Genomic DNA, 21,623 nt, shown 5'->3' with positions numbered 1-21,623 from the left:
CTATATACTATAAAATTTACAGTACAGGAATTTTTCATATATTCACAGAAGTTTACAACCATCACTACAGTCAACTTTAGAACTTTTTCATCATCTCTCCCAGAAACCCCTGTACCCATTAATTAGCAGCCCCTCTTTGTCTTCCCCAACTACCCCATCCCAGCCCCAGCCCTAGGCAGCCATTAATCTACTTCTTGTCTCTATGGATTTCCTTATTCTGGATATTTCTTATAAATGAAATCACGTAACATGTAGTCTTCTGTAACTGGCTTCTTTCACTTAGCCTAATGTTTTTAAGGTTCATCCACATTATAGCACATATCAGTATTTTATTTTTATGGCTGAATACAATTCCATTGTATGAATCTATCACAGTTTGTTTATCCATTCATTAGTTGATGGACATTTAGGTTGTTTCCACTTTTTGGCTATTATGAAAATGCTGTTATTGAACATTTATATACAAGTTTTTGTGTGGAAATAAACAACATCTGTCCAGAAAAAAATCAACCATTGTTAATATAACAAGAATGGTTTGCGTGACATTGACGTAACCTGACAGCCAAGGGGAGCGAACTGGAATGCACATGTGTGAACAATGATGACTTCACTGTACTAGTCAGTGGGGATGGTTGATGCCATTGAGTGAGCATGTGTACTGTGGCCCACGCATTTAAAATGACTGAATAGAGCAACAAAACTGCATCATATTTTGTGTTAAGCTTGAACATTCCTCTGCAGAAACTATTTGGGTGATTCAGAAGACCGCAGCTGTGGGTAACTGGTGATTGGCAGCTTCATCACAACAAGGCACCAGCTCATGCATTCCCTCTCGTATAGAGTGTTTGGTGAAACATCAAGTCACCCCAGTGACTCAGCTCCCCTACAGTCCAGATGTGGTGCCCTGTGACTTCTGGCTTTTCCCCAAACTAAAATCACCTCTGAAAGAGAAGAGATTTCAGACTGCCAATGAGATTCAGGAAAATACAACTGGACAGCTGATGGCAATTGGGAGAACTGTGTGAGGTCCCAAGGTGCCTACTTTGAATGGGACTGAGGCGTCATTGTCCTATGTACAATGTTTCTTGTATCTTGTATCTTCTTCAGTAAATATCTCTATTTTCCTATTACATGGCTGGACACCTTCTGGACAGACCTGTATTTTCATTTTTCTTTGCTATATACTTGCTAGAAGGGTGGAATTGCTTGTCCATGTGATAACTATGTTTAACTTTTTGAAGAACTGCCAAAACTGTTGTGCCAAAGTGACTGTACCATTTTGCTGGGGGTTCCAAGTCCACCACATTGTTATTGCTCATTTTTTTTTAGTATAACTATGCTAGTGGATGTAAAACGGTATCTCATTATCATTTTGATTTGCATTTTCCTAATGACTAATTAGGTTGAGCATCTTTTCTTGTGCTTATTACCTCCACATATATATTCTTTGAAGGAATGTCTACTTAAATCCTTTGCCCATTAAAAAATTATTTGCCCTTTTAAATTAAAATTCAATTATAATTATTGAATTATGAGTTCTTTATATCTTCTGGTAACAAGTCCCTTATCAGATACACAATTTGCAAGCATTTTCTTCCATTCTGTGGGTTGTCTTCTCACTTTCTTGATGGTATTATTGTTTGCATCACAAAATATTTTAATTTTGATGAAATACTATTCATCTATTTTTTCTCTTGTTGCTTGTGATTTTGCTGTCATATCTAGAAACCATAGACTAACCCTAGGTCACAAAGATTTGTGCTTATATTTTAACAGTTTAAAACATTAACTCTTACATTTAGACTGATGATCCATTTTGAGTTCATTCTTATATATTGTGTGAGATAAGGCACAATTTTATTGTGTTGCATGTGGCTATCTAGTCATCCCAGAATGATTTGTTAAAATTACTGTGCTTTTTGTCTGGGAATTTCTTCACCAAAATCTTTGCATGGATAACATCTTTTTGTCATTTGTATGTCTCAACTTAATTACTACTTTATGATAGAGGCCTTCTTTGACCTTCTACCCAATGATCCATTCCCATGTTATTCTCTCTCCGTGCCAATTTATGGTCTTCCTAGCAGCTTTGCTATTTGAAACCATTCATTTTGTTACTTGAATATTATTTTTCTCCCCCAACCCCCAGAATGTAAATGCCATAAGAACAGGGACTGTGTCTTCGTTTCTCCATTCTAATGTGTGGCATATAATGAGTACTCAGTGAATATTTGTTGATTTAATGCCTATTTATTGATCCTGTTGGTGTTTGACCCTGGAATATCTTATCCAGTGACATCTCCTCTTTGCACTCTTGTTAACCAACCACTGACCATGTCCCTAATTTGAGTTTTAGACTTGTTTTCTCTACCGAATCCATTCAGTTTGCTGACCCTATGAGTTCCTTCTTAACATGGTTCAATCCCAATTTTCATAGTTTATATAGAATATAAAACAAATTCCTTCTGCGTATTAAAACTCAAGTGTAGCCCTGGCTGGTGTGGCTCAGTAGATTGAGTGCTGGCCTGTGAACCAAAGGGTCACTGGTTTGATTCCCAGTTAGGGCACATGCTTGGGTTACAAGCCAGGTCCCCAGTAGGGGGCATGCAAGAGGTAATGACATATTAACATTTCTCTCCCTCTTTTTCTCCTTCCCTTCCCCTCTTTAAAAACCGATGCTCAACATAAAAAGTAAATAAATGAAATCTTTAAAAAACAACAACAACCCTGAAGTGTAATCTTCCCATACTTCTGCTGGGGAAAGGAATTTTGAAGCTCTGGCTTTCTTCTGTTGGATGGCATTTTACATGACACTTTGTCCATATTTCCCAAACCCCCAAACCAGAGCTAGAGAGTTCTGAGCCCAAGCAAGTGCCCAATTTGGAAACAACTTCTCCTAAGGCCAGAAACAGGGAGGCTGATTTAGTGGTTGGAGCAGGTAGGTTAGGAATGGGAACCATGGCTATTGACCACAACGTATGAGAGACACTGATCTCAGTCTGACAACCTGTACCATATGCTTCAGAAGCTGATCTTATTCATTGACCATGCAAGCTCAGTCTGGCCTCATGGATGACAGCTGGTAGCTATTAACTCACTCAAGGGTGATAGAACTGCTCGGTCTCCCTCTCCTGGGGAAGCTGGGGAAATTTGATTAGCTGAAGGTGTGCCCTAATCATACTAATTGTCTTCAACTTTACAGAAGAAAAAGAAGCCAATAGCACTCTTGACCAGCCTTGTTCCCTGCAAACCAAAGAGCGCCGGTGACTGTTTTGGTACTTTTGACAGGCCTCTGGAATAGCTGAAAAGGCAACTAAGTTCACCCTGAATTCAATTTCTGACTCCATCACCTTCCAGCATGTTGCTTTGCTTCTCTGTTCTCTCACTAAGATAAACAAAATAAAACCTTCCTTTTCTGCCTCACTGGGTTGTCTCAAACACCAAAAACACATGGCATGTAAAATGCTCTGTTACCTGCAGTGCACCTGGGTGCTTCTCCTTTGGTTTCCTGTCTCTGGACACTCCCTCTATGCCTTTCCACCACGTGAACTGGCCTAAGTCACTTCCTCTTCCAGCTGTGAATTCAGCCCTCTTCTGACTTGTTACTAGCACTTCTTTTGTTTGTTTGTTTTTTTTACATTTTGGAATATCTCCACAGGATTTTATTTTATTTTTTAATATATTTTATTGATTATGCTATTACAGTTGTCCTAATTGTTCCCCCTGAGTCCCCTTCTGCCCAGTAACCCTCTTCCTTCCAGCAATCCCCCTCTCCCCTCCCCTTAGTTTGTGTCCATGGGTTGCGCATGTAAGTTCTTGGCTTCTCCATTTCCCATACTATTCTTAACATCTCCCTGTCTATTTGTAATCCCTGCACCTTTTCCCCAATTCTCCTCATTCCCTCTCCCTGCTGATAACCCTCCAAATGATCTCCAGATCTATGATTCTGTTCCTGTTCTGGTTGTTTGCTTAGTTTGTTTTTTTTAGATTCAATTGTTGATAGTTGTGAATTTGTTGCCATTTTAGTGTTCAGGGTTTTGGTCTTCTTTTCTTAAATAAGTCCCTTTAATATTTCATGTAATAATGGTTTGGTGATGATGAACTCCTTTAACTTTACCTTGTCTAGGAAGCACTTTATCTGCTCTTCCATTCTAAGTGATCGCATTGCTGGATAGAATAAGCTAGATTGTAGGTCCTCACTTTTCATTACTTTGAATACTTCTTGCAAGTCCCTTCAAGCCTGCAAAGTGCCTTTTGAGAAATCAGTTGACAGTCTTATGGGAACTCCCCTGTAGGTAACTCTGCTTTTCTCTTGCTGCTTTTAAGTTTCTCTCTTTATCTTTAACCTCTGGCATTTTAATTGTGCTGTGTCTTGGTGTGGTCCTCTTTGGGTTCAACTTATTTGGGACACTGTGCTTCCTGGAATTGTATGTCTATTTCCTTCACCAAATTAAGGAAGTTTTCTTTCACTATTTTTTCAAATAAGTTTTCAATTTCTTTCTCTTCCCCTTCTGGCATCCCCATGATTTGAGTGTTGGTATGTTTGGAGATGTCCCAGAGGATCCTTATATCCTCAATTTTTTAAATTCTTTTTTCATCTTATTGTTCTGGTGGAATGCTTATTTCTTCCTTATGTTCTAAATGGTTGATTTGAATCCTGGATTCCTTCCCTCTACTGTTGGTTCCCTGTAAATTTTCTTTATTTCACTTAGTGTAAACTTCATTTCTTCCTCTATGTTGTTGCCATACTTAACGAGTTCTTTGAACCTCCTGATCACCAGTTTTGAACTCTGCATCTGATAGGTTGGTTATCTCCATTTTGTTCAGTTCTTTCTCTGGGGTTTTGTTCTGTTCTTTCATTTGGGCCATATTTCTTTGTCTCCTTAATTTGGTAGCCTCCCTGTGTTTGTTTCTGTGTATTAGGTAGAGCTACTTTGATTCCTTGTCTTACTAGCATGGCCTATTGTAGAGAAGGCACCTGTAAATTGTGTAGGGCAGGGCCTTAGGTAATCGCCAGAGCAAGGCAAACTGCTTCACTGTTTTGTGGCTCTGTGTGGGAGAAGGACTCAGAGAGGGGACAATACCGCTGCCTGGCTTCTGGGAGTTTACCCAGCACTCACCCTGTTTCCAGTCATATCACCCACTTTCCGTGTATGACTGGTGCTCTTCCAGCTGCTGCTCTGGTGCAGAGTCCCAGAGTGGATGGATTTGTATACGTTATAAGTCCATGCAGGCCCTTTAAGCTGAATCTTCTGAAAATCCAGCAGTTTCTTCCACTTTCCCAACCCCTGCTGGTTCTTACAGCTAGAAGTTATGGTGATTTATCTTCCCAGTACTGGAATCCTGGGCTGCGTGGTCTCACATGGGGCTGGAATTGCTCGCTCCTAAGGCATCCCTCCTGATTTTCATCCACTTTCATGAATGTGGGATTGTCCATTTTGCTGCCACCCCTGCCTCTCCATGTCACACCCCGTCTCTGCACCTCTCCACCCGTATCCATGACTCTGCCTCTCCTACCTATTTGGATGACTGTGTCTTCTTTAAATCCTTTGTTGTCAGGCTTCTATACAGCTTGATTTTCTGACAGTTTTGGGCATTATTTGTTTTTGAGATCTAGTTGTAATTCTTTCTATGGTTGCACAAAGAGGCAAAGTGTGTCTAACTATGCCTCCATCTTGACCAGAAGTCCCCTCTACCACTTTTCTTGATACTGGTTTAGTTGCTCAGTCCCTTTGAATACTGCCCTGATAGCCCTGTAAAAAACCCAGTTTTTGTTGATTATAGTGTGGAATTTGAACACATAACACCCAATGGGCAAAGCTTGTTTTCCTTTCATATTTACCCCTAAATTGAGAAGCTCTGTTATATCTGGCATCTCCTCTTAATGGCCTTTGTGCCCAACAGTTTAGTCCCCAGGTTTCTGGGCTTGGGGAGGGGCCTCATTTGCAGATGACCACCCAGTCCCTATTGCTTAGTTGTACCCTATTTTCTCTCCTTTATACTCTAAACTGTTCACTTTTCAACCCAGTTACCAAGGCTTGTTATGTGCTGATAAAACCCTAAGTCCACGTTCACACACCATCTCATTTATCTAGCAATGATAGATCCCTGTTATATAGGTGAGGAGGCTGAGACTGTCTCCCCATGTGTAGAAGAGCCTGTAGGTTTGCCAAGAAATCCTTCTTCATGTGGTTCCAAATGTTATACATCTCTATCTAGGCAGATATCAGATCTAAAATTCTCTCAGTTATAAGCAAATGGTTGAGCTGGGATTAAAACGAAGCCTCCTGGCCCAAAGTCCACCACCCTCTGCTGTCATGAGCCTCTTGGTGACCCTTGGGCATGCTTATGAACCCCACCTGCTCTCTGAGTTGGATCCACCCCACCTGGCCCTTTATTATTTGTTTTGTTTGAGATGAATTTGCCCTGCCTGGACAATGGGACCCTGACCTGTTCGGGGTCAAAAATCAGAGCTTATGCACTTCTGTGTCCCATCGAGAATTTAACATGGGCCACCTAATATAGGTCTTCTGTAACCCATGCCCTGATATTACCTTCCAGGGAGAGACTTGTGGACCCGCAGTTTGCGCAGCAGCACATCGGAAATATTGGGCATGACATCTAAGCCACTCTTTGATTCTTCTTCCTCAATAGCTGGGGACAGTTCAGAAGGGAGCCCTGAAAGAAAAAAGTGCTTAACTTATATGTCTGTTTGAAATCACTGTAGTACTGTTGACAACTTGGTTCAGTGGCTAGGAAGAGCTTTATTAGAACCTAATTATATTCCAGGGGCTTTATAATTGTTATTTTATCCTCACAATGACTCAATAAGCTAGAACTTTATTTTCTCATTTTACAAGTGGGTAAACCAAGACTCAGCAAGGTAAGAACTTGCTTAAGATCACAGAACTGGTAAATAGCATAGGCAGGCTTCAAACAAATTCTGTGTGCTCCAAATTCTATGTTCTTCCCATTGCTTCCCAAAGTACCAAGCAGGTTCTTGTGTCTTGGGTCAGAATTTAATTTCTGGCAACTGGAAGCTGATTGGCTACTTGGCATAATGTTTGCAACCATCTCCTCTCTTTAGCAGGTTTTTCAGAAGGCCTCTTGCCCAATTATTCTTTCTCAAATGAGTTCAACAGTTCAGTCACCTGTGGCCTACCTAGAAATCAGCATCTGGTTCCATATCCCCATAAGTAGGAATAGAAACAGAATTTTTCCAGGGTAAATCTAAGGTCATTAAATCTTTTAAATGTCTCAAAAACAAATGGTCCCATCAACAGAACAAATGAATAGGCTTTTGTTATCTCCTAAAACTGCCTGGGGTCTTTCTCTGAAGGTAGAAAGAGCAAATGAAATGTTTTCTTTCTCGTAAATCTTTTCTCTTATTTAAAGATAACTCATGTACCTCTCCCAAAATTTTCCTTTTCCACGCTCTAGCCCTTTTTTCCCAGATGCTCAATGTGACCCACTATGGCCCATGGCCTCTAGCTATCATCCCCTGCCTGCACACACCTGGTTGTTGCTGTCCCAGAGGCCCAAATGTGCTCTTACAAGGTCTTAGCCCAGGAAGACACTGGCACATCTCCCTGACATTCACATTTGTTATTTATGCAGCATTGACTTGTTGTGCCTTATTATGGGCTCACAGTGCGTTTAAGATTAAAAAAACCCTCAAATCTCTTTTACTTGAGCAAAATGATGTATTTTCATCCCATATCTTGATTACTTTCCGTGTGCATGCAGGACTTTATAGTCATACGATTTACATTCTCTAATGGGTTTTCACCTAGAAGATTTCCAAGCTGCTCAATCATTTCCCAGAATTGTTGGCCAGGCTACAGGCATAATTGTGGTAGCCATCCAAATGGGACTAAGGTTGGGAGTCATGTGGATTAGAAGCCTCCTCACCAAGGGAGACCATGCAGAGAGAAGAGGAGGCATAGTTTGGATCAAGGTAAATATTGCTTAAATACTTTGAGCTTTCCAATGACAGAACGATGTTCATGAGTTTCCTGGTACTCAAGGAATCCCAGCAAAGTCAAGGGTGCCATTTGTCAGAGATGGGGCAGTCAGTGGTCCTTCTTTAAGTATAAGATTGAACTAGATATTCTCTTAGTTACCTGTCACCTCTTGGGTTCTGTCCTGGCATTTATTGCTCTCTGATACTTCCATGTGACAATTGGTAAGTCTTGTGGTGCTTCTGGCCTCACTCTACCAATACCCAGCAGAGATAATTAAGCACTGGGCTCCTGACAGATCTAATGATTGACTGAACAACACCAACGTCTAATAACCAAGTGAAAGCCACACCAGGAAATTTGGCCTAGAAAAGTACCCTTGGTTGAGCATCCCCCATCCCCAAAAAGTAGTTAGTCAGATCATCTAGCCTGCTAAAATGGTGGTCTTAAGAGTGATCCAAGAACTGATGGGTCCCAGAATCAGCCAGCCTCTTCTGAAACATAGCCAGATGAACTTAACAATAACAATTAATTTGAAAATCAACCAAAAATATACCAGCAACTCTCAAATACAGAAAAAGGCAATAATTTTTAAAAATAATGGCCAGAGAAAGACAAAACTTATTGGAAATAAATGCAGAGCTCTTACCCTTAATAACCCTTTTTTCTTCCCGCAAAGACTCAGTACTGAGAGGAAGATGAGAGAAAAAGTTCTGACAGAGACTGCAGTACCACAGAGAGGGAAGGGAAGTGGACTGGGGAGTTGAGCAGGCAGCTGGTAGAGGAGATTCAGAGCAGCTCTCTCAAGTAGAAAGGTCTCCATGCCACCACAGCAATACTCCAGCCAGTGAAAAAACTGCCTGTGCGACTGTTTGTTTTTCTCGATGAGGAGGAGGGGAAAGAAAAGACAGAAGGACTGCACAGGAGCCTGCCACAGCTAAATTACATAGAAAAATATGGAGGGATTTACCAGAAAAGAAAATGAAGAGAAAATAAATAAAACAAGAGTATCTGATGGAGTGAGACACGTGGAAAGCCCCAGTTGAAGCTCTTCCCTACTATCCTCTTCCCACCATTTCTGAGAAATAGCCTAGTGGCCAAACTCCATGCAATTTGTCTCTTTTCCTTCCTTCACTTGACAAGATAATGAGAATGAATGTCTGCTGGAAATAGTTGGATCAAAGCTGGAAAATGAATACCTCAGTAGATTGTCTCTATAATTCTACCCTGAATTGGTGAAATAATCCATAACCCATTACTCACCACCTAAGGGAATACGATAAGCCCCCACTTTGGTGTAACAAACTTAAGTGTTGGTCTATGAATAAAGTTAGAAAAAGAACAGAAACCAACCTTGCAAATGCCACTATGTATAGCTCCATCTGAACTTCCCCTTTGCCCCACCATCCGGCAACAACAAAGCAGGCAGAAAATGCCCTGTCCTCAGTCCTCAGCTAAGCGCTGCAGGGAGGACAGAGATCACAGGCAAGGTAGGAAGGAGTCAGAGAAAACTGATCTACACAATATATCTAGGTGAAGAGAAAATCCAAGAAGAAATGCCCATGTAAGAAAGAAATAGAATAAAAACAAAGCTCATGTCAACTATGTAAAAATACTACAGTCAAAATAGGAAGGAAAAAAGGAAGGAAAGTATGAAGGAAAGAAGAGAGGAAACATGCAGGAGACAGCTGTCAGGATGAAAACATAGATGCAAAAACACACAGCAAAAATGCATCTTTGTGTGAAATGTATACCACAAATTCTTTGGTTTGTGGAAAGATTAGAACATAAAAAGAATGAAAACAGGACATCGGAGATAAGATGAGAGGATGACACAAAGATGGAAGAAGATTACAATTTAAGGAAATAAATTGAAGACCAAAATAACAGAACTAAGCAGGAAATTATAAAAAGATAGAACTAACCAATGTGTTGAAAATATGAAAGAATAGTACAGATACAACCTCAGACTGAATTTGTAAGGAGGATGGGAGACAATGAGATAAGCACAAGGAATTTAAAGAAGGAAAGATTAAAGTATTTGGAAATGGAATGATGAATCTGCACTTGAGGCAGTGATGAGAAATTTATGGATTATGATGTCTCTGAAGTAGTGAAAAAAAGAAACAAAGAACATATCCAAAGTTAAGAAGAGAAGAAAAATTTCCACCAGTTGAGATAAAGCTGAACTTGCAGATTGCATTTTATACAAGTATAAAATGCTTCTCCCACTACCATCACAGAGACAATAAGCTGTCTACAGGGAGAGGGTGAGGAAATGAGGGGTCCTGGAAATAGCTGGTCTCTGACTTCTCTACAACATTGAATGCTGCATATAGCATTCACAAAGTTCTGAAGAAAAAAGTGACCCAGAACTTATTACCATCCAAGCTGTCCTCCAAGAATTAAAGACAACAATTTGCCTTGGCCAGTGTGGCTCAGCTGGTTGTAGAATCATCCTGTACAGCAAAAGGACGCAGGTTCGATTCTCAGTCAGGGCACATACCTAGGTTGCAGGTTCAATCTCTGGTTGGGGTGCGTACAGGAGGCAACCAATCAGTGTTTCTCTTTCACATCAATGTTTCTCTCTCTCTCTCTCTCTCTCTCTCTCTCTCTGTGTGTGTGTGTGTGTGTGTGTGTGTGTGTCTCCCCCTTCCTCTCTCTCAAAAAGCAATGGAAAAATGTCTCTGGGTAAGGATTTAAAGAAAAAGAATTGAGGACAATATTTTCAAACATGCTAGAATTTAGGGAACATAGCACCTCTGAGCCCTTCTAGGAAAGCTATTGAATAATGAAATCCAGCTAAACAAGACATACGTCAAAATCATAACAATGGGACTGAGCAGCCACAGTAAAGGAATCAGTGGTGAGCATTAAATCCTTCCACCTGTAGGTGTAAGGCTTAAACAACTATGAAAATTATGGTTACAGTATAAAATGTAAATACTATAAACTTAACAATATAAAAAGAATAATTTATCATTAGTATATGTGGAGATAAAAAAGGTAGGAAGAAATAATAAAGGTGCCATTTCATCTTTTCCTATAGGAAATAATTAGTTCAAATTTGAAACGTGATGTAAAGTACCTCCATGACCCCACACACTTAGTGAATTTCATAATATACACTTTAAACTTTTAAAAACTAATTTCTCTTTTTTTTTTTCTTGAGGTAGCGATTACCAAAATTCAGCAGGTCCTACAGTTTCACTTCACTTTAATTGAAGTTCAAGTAAATTTTAACATAGTTTATTTCAAAAAAATATCTCTAACAATATAACCTCTCTCCATCCCCCCTTCTCCACTTGTATTTGTGGGGAAGGGGACATTTAGTGTAAGCTATTTTTACTTTCTTCTTTGTATTTCCCACTATTAGTTGAATTTAAAAATAATGAACAGGAGCTAATAATGAACAGGAGCTAATTTAAACAAAAGTAGTAAGTTTATTTTTTAAATGTCTGCCTATACTAGCTCATTCCAATGAAAACATTTGTTTCTGGCTGTCCCAGGGACTTGGAAAAGTAACTTTTGGTGTTTGTGGTTAGAGGTGCTTTGAGCCCCCTGATGACCCCAGAAAGGCCAAATCTACTGGCTGGGGATTAACTTTCTTCAGATCCATCCCTGGGAGGCCTTTCCTTGCCTGAGAATGAGGGCTCTGAGCCCAGACCAGTGTGTCTGGAAGGACTGCAATTTAATGCACATCTTTGCCCCAGCCCACACTTCTATCAACATCCAGGTCCAGAAACCCACCCACTGCCTAGACAGGCACCTGGATCAGGATAGTCAAAGCCATTTCAAACAGCTACCATTTATTGAACATCAACTATGCATCACACACATTTTCTCATTCTTTCTTACAACAACTCTGCAAAGAAAGTATTGCTAAGCTCATTTTCTGGGGAAACTGCAAGCTAGGAAACTGAGGCTCAGCTAAGTTAATCAGATTCCCCAGGGGCCCAGCTAGTTAGTATAGAGCCAGGATGCAAAACCAGGTCTGTCAGGTTGGAGCATCCGAGTTGCTACCTAGGGCCATTCAACACTTCCAAATCCAAACCCGCTGTCTTAATTCTCAGGTGAGCTTCTTCGTGCTCCCCGTCCTGACTAATGGTACCTTCACCCCTCGGCCAGGCAGGCAGACTTCTGGGGGTCTTCCTGGTCTCCTTCTCCTCCTCATCTCCTCACCATGTCCTGCCGGGCTGACCTCCACAGAGTCTCAAACCTGTCCTCACATCACATCACCTGTCCGGGTCAGTCTACAGTCTCATCACCTCTCACCAGGCTGTTTCCATACCCTCTTACCTGGTCTCCCTTCCTCCAGACCACCCTGTTTCAGGCCAGCTTTCATAATCTGTCCAAAATTATTCTCAAACTTAATTTTTATCCAGATGCTTCCTTACCTGCATGCTTCTCTGGCTTTACAAGAGGTACTGAATAAAGTTCAAACTCATTAATTGTCCCTCAAAGCCTTCAGTCTCCCTGATTTCCACCTCCTCTCTGCCCTTGCTGCCCATCTCTCTGTGACATATGGTCCATACTTGACTCAGATGGATACCTCTGTTCTCCCAGAACATGCCAGACTCTAGAAGATGCCTGCATTCCTTTGCTCCTGCTCTTCCTTCGGCTTGGGATTCCCTTCTCTTCCTCATCTCAAAACTGCTTCTCCTGGAAACCCGTCCTGCCTTACTCACCACTGCTGAGCTGGCTGCTTCTTCCTCCATGTATGTCATTGCTTATAGCAATGCCTCACCGTCCAGTACTAATAGGGGACAAGATGGATCTTAGAAGTAAAATCATCAGGTAAAGGAATTTGACTCTTATAAACACCAAATTTTTAAAAAGAAAATTAACTGTGGCAGGTGTTCAGTAAATGTGTCCTTCGTCTTATTTTCTCTTATTTCTGGGATCTGAGTGGTTAAGAGCTCTAGCTTCACCACTTGCCACCTGCATTGCCTTGGGCAAGTTTCTCATTTTCTAGGTGCCTCAGTTTGCTCATATGTAAAGCGGGAATGATAGTACCTACTTTGCTGAGCTCATATAATGTTTTTATGTGATACTGGTCTTTCTCCTTTTTAAAAAAATCCTCACCTGAGGATATGTGTATTGACTTTAGAGAGAGGAAGGGGGAGAGAGAAACATTGAATGGTTGCTTTCTACTGGAGCCCCAACCAGGGGATCGAACCCACAACCTAGGTATGTGTCCTGACTGGGAATTGAACCAGCAAACTTCTGGTGTATGGAATGATGGTCCAACCGACTGAGCCACCTGGTCAGGGCTTAGTCTTTATTCTAACAGAAAGCTGGCATACATTTTAATTCCTATCACTGAGGTTGTGGAACTCTATCTTGCCAGCTAAGTAGGATGTTGTACCCTGTGGTCCACAGTGTATAGGACAGTGCAAGAGATGTGGTGGGTAACCATGTGTTTGACTGATTGAAGCTCTGACTTCCTTTTCCTACATTCTGAAACCCCATCAAGGGCCTCATTCCCTCTGTATCCAGGACAAAAGGCTTTGGGAGTCCTTCCAGGGAGCTAGAGAGGCTAGCCCTTTAACATCTCTAAATACTGCAGTGCATATGAGCTCATGGGGTAAACTCGAGTCTCTTATAATGATTGTTTGCTGTTCCTTTGGGAGAAGGGGAAGATCCTTATCAGAACATTCCAGAGCCTTAAGAACTTTGGCATTCCTTCAGTTTCTGAGGACTGGGGGGCCCTTTTCCTGTTGCATGTGGTCTCTCCAACAATCCAACCAGTTCTCTTCACAGGGACCACTTGTAGGATGTTTGGATCTTGTAGTATGTAGGATCATTTGGAGGTCATTTCTAGCCAAATACGTGAGGCTGACTGTGGGCCAGTTCCGAGGCTGAATGCTGTGGGTGCAGAGATTAAAAAGGCTCAGGCCCTGCCACCACAGAGAGGGTCTTGTCCCCGCTGCCACAATCAATTCCTTTGGCTGTGTCAACAGCCTAACAGCCTCCTGTCTCAGAGGTTTCATTCTGCTCTTAGAACAAGCACTAGAATGCAAAGTAGAAACTGCTATGTGGTTAGCCCTCCCCAGCATCTTGGAATCCTCAGCAACTCATTAGTCCTTTTTGGGCTCAGCACATGCTGTTCCCTCTACGAGGAATGCCCTTGCCCTGTGAACTCCCATTCAGTCTTTAGATAGCTGCTCAAATGTCACTCTTCTAGGGACGACCCTTCCAGCACCTCCAGATCCTTCTCCTTTATCAAATCTATCACAATATGAAATAGAGTGTTTGAGTGTTGCCCTAATCTTTGTTCCCCTAGATGATAAATCTCCTTATTCTAGGACCACAATGGTTTATTTCTATATATGAAAATTATTAATTAACATATTAAATGGTAAAATATGCATTATTCCTTCACTACATATCCAAAGCAATTCAATAAAATTTAAAGTAAATCTTGAAACTTACAAGAGAAGAATGCTTCCTTAAAATAAAGAATAAAAATGTAAAATATAAGAAATATATAAACTAAATAGGAAAAGATATATGTAATAAAAGTTAAAAATATATAAAATACATGTAATAAAAATGAGAATATGTAAAATATTTTATATATTTATATTAAAATATAATTTCATACTTTTAATATAAATATTTATATTAATATAAATATTAATTTTATATATTACATATTAATATATAAAATAAATATTTTATATATTTATATTAAAAGTATAATTTCATACTTTTAAAATACATAATTTTATTTTTTATTTATGTAATAAAAGAAAAATATGTAACATATTTTAAAGATATTTATATTTTTATCTTTTATTACATATATCTTTTTCTATTTTCTAATGTAAAATAATGTAAATATGAAATAATAATTAGAAATTGAAATAGTGCCTTTATTTAACAGGCACAACATGATCCTTGAAATAAAAACACAAAAACAATTCAATTATAAACAGAAACAAGGCAGTGTTCTCCTTATCACCATTATCATATTAGAGAATGTTGCAAAGTAATAAAACATATATAGATAAAGAAGAAAAATACATACACACTTATACACAACCATACAACTAGGACAAACAGTGAATTTTATAAAATTAACAGATTGTGAATTGGGAAAAGGCATTCTGCAAAGTGGTCAAGATTCTTTGAATTTAGATATAACAGGGTTCCAATCATGGCTTCAGCAATTAATAACCATGTGGGCTTAATCTCTCCGAGCCTCAATTTGCTCATTTGTAAAATGGGTGTATAATAAGGCCCACTTCTCATGGTTGTGAGCATTATTTGAAATATTATCAAAATCTTGCACAGTACTTGGGATATAGTTATCACTCTAATTATAGTAATTACACTCTTTAATCACTATAGTAATCACTCTCTACTATTTGGTAATAATAGTATTATACAAGAAATATGGATAATAACCAAGCAGGATTCATCTATGCCACTAGTTATCAACTAGAAAAATCTAAGGAAAAGTCTTCTTTATAAATAATCAAAAATATAAATGATGTACAACATGCCCCAGTAAGAGATATGGGAAACATATAAAAAGAACCTTGAATCTTTTAAAGGAAAAAGAAGACCTAAATTTATAGAGGAAAAAACCATGTGCCTGAATGAAAACTATTTGCAAATTAAATAATTTAAAAGTCTATAAGCTATAACAAACAAAGCTTAGATAGTTCTTCTGAATCCAATCTGCAGCTTTAGAGCAATCACAATTAAAATATATAAAATGCTATGAATTTCACTTAGAGAATTAGGGAAATAAGAGGCAAACTGGAAAGGATCTAGAATTCTTGAATCTTAGGTCAATCCAAGAGGGAGTGGAGACCCACAAAGGGTCTTGAAACTCCATTAATTGGTACCTGGGCTGGGACATGAACTCTAATCTCCTGACTTCTTATCCAGTTCATTTTCCATTAATTTAAACTGAATCTTTACATCTAGGATATAATGAATATTCTGAAAAGAGCAATGAGAGAGAAGTAAGTCCACTGCACACTAGAACATATGGCAGCGCAGCAGTAATTAAATAATGCAGTTCAGATCAGAATAAAACAGAATCAAAGGTTCAGAACGAAGCTTTCGAATATATAAAAAAGAAGTAGTATATAATTATCTAAGCCACAATATAGCAAGAAATATAAACCCTATTAAAAAATGATTGAGTCAATAAGACCTTAAATCTTCAAATACCTGTATGTTAAAATAAATTTCAGAGGTATTAGCAAAATAAATATAAGTAGATCGAACTATAAATTAGTAGAAAATAGACTTGCTGTCTTAATTAAAGAGAATTAATAGTTTTATAATGACTTGAATAATGGACGACTTCCCATAGGAAAAGAGGCAAAAGAGACTATATCAAAACTTTGATTTCTTTAAAAATAACACAAAACTTGTTTAAAAGCAAAAAATGATAGAATGAAAAACTAAGAAAAATACAACCAACAAACGGTTAATACTTATAGAGTTTTTACACATTACCAACAAAAACAAACAAACCAACAGAAAAACCAAAGACTCAAATGGTAATTAACCCAATTAGGAAAAAAAAGGAAATAATATTTAAAAATTTAAAGTTTGAGCTTGCTTGTAAGCAAATTAATTAAAGTAATAATGAAGTGACATTTCACATTAATAATAACATATTGTTATTGTTGTTGTTATTATTATTATTGATTATCTGGTTCTCACTGTATTCTGACCAATAAGGAACAAAAGTAAAGCAAAGCAAATTCTAGTGGGGGCTTTCCTCAGAAGAAAGTATCCCTGCTTAATCTTTGCAAGGAGCTTTATATTTTGGAGGTAATTTGGTAAATGCAAATGTTTCTGCATTTTGACCCAGTGACTTTCAAGCCTGAGAATTTATCCCAAGGGAGTAAATTAAAGGAAGAAAGAAATAAACTACAAGTACAAAGCTGTTTTTGGTAGGGTTGTTCATCATAGTTAAAAGAACTGTAAACCTCTGAAATATACAACAATAGATACAATACAAAAGGATAATATGTACCCATTAAATATAAGAATGAGTCAAAATATATGAAATTACTTATGAAGTAAATTTTAAAAAGTAGGAACAAAATAATGGAAAGCCAGATCCATCAATATTAAAAAGATCATACACCATGATCAAGTAGGATTGATTCATCCCAAGGACTCAAAGATGGTGTAATATTCACAAATCAATCAACATAATACACCACATAAACAAAATGAAAGACAAAAATCTCATGATAATATCAACAGATGCTTAAAAAGCATTTGATAAAGTACAGCACTCACTTATGATAAAAAAAACACTCAGCAAAGTGGAAATCAGGGAGCATACCTCAACATACTAAGGCCATATATGAGAAACCTACAATCAACATCATACTCAATGGGCAAAAGCTAAAAATTTTCCCCCTCAGATTAGGAACAAGACAAAGATGTCTGCTTTCACCATTTTCATTCAACATAATATTGGAAGTTCTAGCCATAGTGATCAAACAAGAAAAAGAAATAGAAGGCATCCAAATTGGAAAGGCGGAAGTAAAACTGTCGTTATTTGCAGATAACATGATAGTGTACATAGAAAACCCTATGGGCTCCGCAAAAAAACTACTTGACCTAATAAGTGAATTTAGCAAAACAGTGGGATATAAAGTCAATATTCAGAAATTGAAGACATTTTTGTACCAACAATGAAATGTCAGAAACAGAAATTAAGAAAAAAATCCCATTTACTATAGCAACACGAAAAATAAAGTACCTAGGAATAAATTTAACCAAGGAGGTAAAAGACCTGTACTTGAAAAACTACAGAACACTGAAGAAAGAAGTTAATGAAGATACAGACAAATGGGAGTATATACCATGTTCATGGATTGGAAGAATCAACATGATTAAAATGTCCATAGTACCCGAAGCAATCTATAGAGTCAACGCAATCTCTATTAAAATGCCAATGATGTATTTCACAAATTTATAACAAATATTTCAAAAATTTATATGAAACCCAAAATGACCTGGAATAGCCTCAGCAATCTTGAGGAAAAAAAAGAACAAAGTAGGAGGGATCACAATACTTGATATCAAACTATACTGCAAGGCCACTGTAATCAAAACAGTCTGGTACTGGCTTAAGATCAGACACATAGATCAGTGGAACAGAATAGAGAGCCCAGAAATAAATCCATCTCTCTATGGTCAATTAATATTTGACAAAGGGGGAAGAAGCATAAGATGGAGTAAAAATATCCTCTTCAACAAATGGTGTTGGGAGATCTGGAATGATACTTCCAAAAAATGAAACTAGATCATCAACTTACAGAATACACACAAAAAAAACACCTCAAAATGGATAAAAGGCTTAAACATAAGCTGTGATGCCATAAAAGTCCTAGAAGAAAACATAGGCAGTAAAATTTCAGATATCCCACATGGCAATATTTTCACCAATACATCCTCTAGGGGAAGGGAAATAAAGGAAAGAATAAACAAATGGGACTATATCAAATTAAAAAGCTTCTTCACAGCCAAAGAAAACATCAGCATAATGAAAAGGGAACCAGCTGTATGGGAAAATATATTTGCCAATGATACCTCGGACAAGGGTTTGATCTCCAAAATACATAAAGAACTCACGTGACTCAACGCCAGGAAGACAAACAATCTAATTAAAAAGTGGGCAAAGGACTTGAATAGACACTTCTCCAAAGAGGACATACAGAGAGCCTATGGGTATATGAAAAGATGCTCAACATCACTAGCCATCAGAGAGACACAAATTAAAACCACAAAGAGATACCATTTCACACTGGTCAGAATGGCCATCATTAACAAATCAACAAACAACGAGTGCTGGTGAGGATGTGGAGAACAGGGAATCCTAGTGCACTGTTGGTAGGAGTGCAGACTGGTGCAGCCACTGTGGAAATCAGTATGGAATTTCCTCAAAAAACTAAAAATGGAACTACCTTTTGATCCAGTGATTCTACTGCTGGGACTATACACTAAGGATCCTGAAACACCAATTGAAAGGAATCTATGTGCCCCTATGTTCATAGCAGCACTATTTACAATAGCCAAGTGCTGGAAACAGCCTAAATGCCCATCAGTAAATGAGTGGATCAAAAACCTGGTACATTTACACAATGGAATACTACGCAGCAGAAAGAAAGAAGGAACTCCTGTCTTTCACAACGACATGGTTGGAACTGGAGAATACTATACTAAGTGAAATAAGCCAGGCAGCGAAAGACAAATACCATATGATCTCACCTATAACACGAGCCTAATAAACAAAACAAACAGACGAGCAAAATAGAACCAGAGATATGGAATCAAAGAACAAACTGACCGTAACCAGAGGGGAAGGAGGAGGGGGATAAAGGAGGAAAGAAGTGGAAAGGTCTAGTTAAAGAACAAGTATAAATGACCCCTGGGCATGGACAACAGGGTGGGGATTGACTGCAGGAGTGAGGGAGGACGTGGGGAGTGGGGGGTCGGGGGTGGGGCAGGGGAGAGCAACTGGGGGAAATCGGGACAACTGTAATAGAACAACAATAAAAAGCAAGCAAACAAATAAATAAATAAAATAAAATGTAGGAACAGGAAGTTATATTTACCATCAAATTAATTATGAAAAAATGATAAATACGGGTAAATACCAGAAAAAAATAGAAATTGTTGCTTTTTCAGAATTTATGGGGTTATGGGTGAAATTTTAAGGTAAATCTTTTCTTAGCATTTTGAATGTAATTTAATAAACAAGTTAAAAATTAAAAGTAGAGCAGTATATAATAATTTTTCCAAGATTTCCTTTAAAAATGGTTAATTTTTTAAAAAATTAGTACTTTAAAAAATTGTTGGCTTGGGGTGGTGAACACACAATACTATATACAAATAATATGTTATAGAATTGTACACCTGAAACCTCTATGATTTTATTAACCAATGTCACCCCAATAAATTAAATAAAAAGGAAAATAATATAATAATAAATAATAATACAAAAATAAAATAGAAAAATTTGTTGGAAATTTTACTTCTGGGAATCTTCTTGTTAATGTTGAATGGGTAGGTATTAGTTGATATATATTTCAGACCAGGGTCTTCCAATATGATTGGTGGCACTGGGGACATGCCCATATGACAATCCCTAAGCAGGAGGCTTCTATGCTGAGGCTGGCCAAGGGTAACATAAAATACGAGATATCAGGAGAGGTGAGCCTGGGATGGCTGTGAGGGCGGGGAGAGAGGAAGGTCAGGGGGGAAATACCCAAAGCTTCGTTTTTTAAAAGATGAGTCTGGCAGGATGGCTGGGTGGGGACATGCACTCACTGAGAGGGAAGGGCTGGGATTTGAACTTTGTGGTGACAGCAGATTAGATAGCAAGATATGACTCTGATGTCTTGAAAAGAGGAATTGTTCTATTTGGGTGGCTTCCTGGGTGTGAGAGGAAAAAGAAAAGGAAGGGGCAAAAGTTCAGGCCTGGGTCACTCTTTCAGACCCACTAGGTGCTAACAAGGCCCAAGGAAGACTAGCAGGAGACCTGGTGGAGGAGACAGTTTAGAGGTTCTCTGAGAGGGCAGGAAACATGATCTGATTAATTTATTCATCTGTAAATATTTACTGAGGGCCTGCTCTGTGTATGTCCTCACTCGCCACTGGGACAGACAAAGGCTCCTCCAGGAAGTCTAGGGTGTACACTTTCACCTCCTTTGATCAGCCCTGGCCTGAGGAGGGCATCTGCCCAGGCCCCACCTACCTTTTTCCTGCTCAGCCGCTTCACTAAGGTCTGGAAGCTTGAGCCCCACTAAGTTCTGATTTCTCATCAGGATGTGCTCCTTTTTAGAAAAAGCAAAAGACAGCATTTCAGATGACTGGACTCTTCCCTCAGTTTTGTCTATGGCTCTGCGGCCATTCAAACTACTGTGGGAACCCGCAGGGGCAGACTCCAAAGTCAGTGGACAATCATGACTAGGTGACTTCTGAGGGGCACCAGAAAGACGGCCCTCGTCTCAGCCCATAAAGGTACCTGAAGCCCCACCCACTGGTAGTGGCACCACATTCCTTGAGTTAAGAGCTATCTGCTTTGTAAATAAGCCTGTGGGCCTCGGGGTGAATGAGCTCCTGCCACACCGTGGTTGAAGGCTGGAGGAGAGACAGAGGTAGAGCCTGAGGCCCTGGGGATGGGAGGGTCCCCTGGATGGATGTGTGCGGGGGGTGCCACAGGAGACAATCTTTGCTGAGCTCTTGGCTGCGCTCCGAGCTGCTGGAGCTCCCAGCTTGGTTCTAGACCTTGAGCGCCCACTTCCAGGAGTGTGGCCTACCCCACACGTTCCTGGGGACCTGTTATGACACCTCAGGAGTTGTTACCCTCTCCAGACAACTGAGGCCTGAGACTTGCTGCCTCAAGGCAGCAAGATCAACAGTCTCTGTCCTGCCTGGGTCCTCAGCAGGCAGAGCTGGGACAGAGACAGGATTCTGACCACAGTATGTGCCACAGGTCGGCTGAGACCTGCAAGTCTATCAGCATCAGATTGGTGCCCCCAAGTGGAAATGCCTGACCCAGCTCCTTATCCCTGTGCCTGGTGCTATTAAGAGATTTTCAGTCACATGTGTAGTGGACGCTACTTGAATGGTTTGTCCCCTGAGTAAAAAGGGAAGGGATGAGGCTTG

The 21,623-nt window shown here is 39.3% G+C and overlaps 1 protein-coding gene across 1 annotated transcript in view; it reads right to left on the bottom strand.

The window, feature by feature from the left end:
- The window catches only part of IRAG1 (inositol 1,4,5-triphosphate receptor associated 1), a 70,639-nt gene that overhangs the window by 30,589 nt on the left and 18,427 nt on the right, over positions 1 to 21,623 (bottom strand). Inside the window, 2 exon segments of the mRNA XM_054582804.1 lie at positions 6,555 to 6,678; positions 20,710 to 20,788. Coding sequence (XP_054438779.1) covers positions 6,555 to 6,678; positions 20,710 to 20,788 — 203 coding nt within the window.

This window comes from Pteronotus mesoamericanus, unplaced genomic scaffold, assembly GCF_021234165.1.
Source record: "Pteronotus mesoamericanus isolate MK-2021 breed Mesoamerican mustached bat unplaced genomic scaffold, CSHL_Meso_final contig_1189, whole genome shotgun sequence".
NCBI lineage: Eukaryota > Metazoa > Chordata > Mammalia > Chiroptera > Mormoopidae > Pteronotus > Pteronotus mesoamericanus.
Note: the sequence above shows the minus strand (reverse complement) of the source record. Positions and strands in the feature narration are given on the sequence as shown.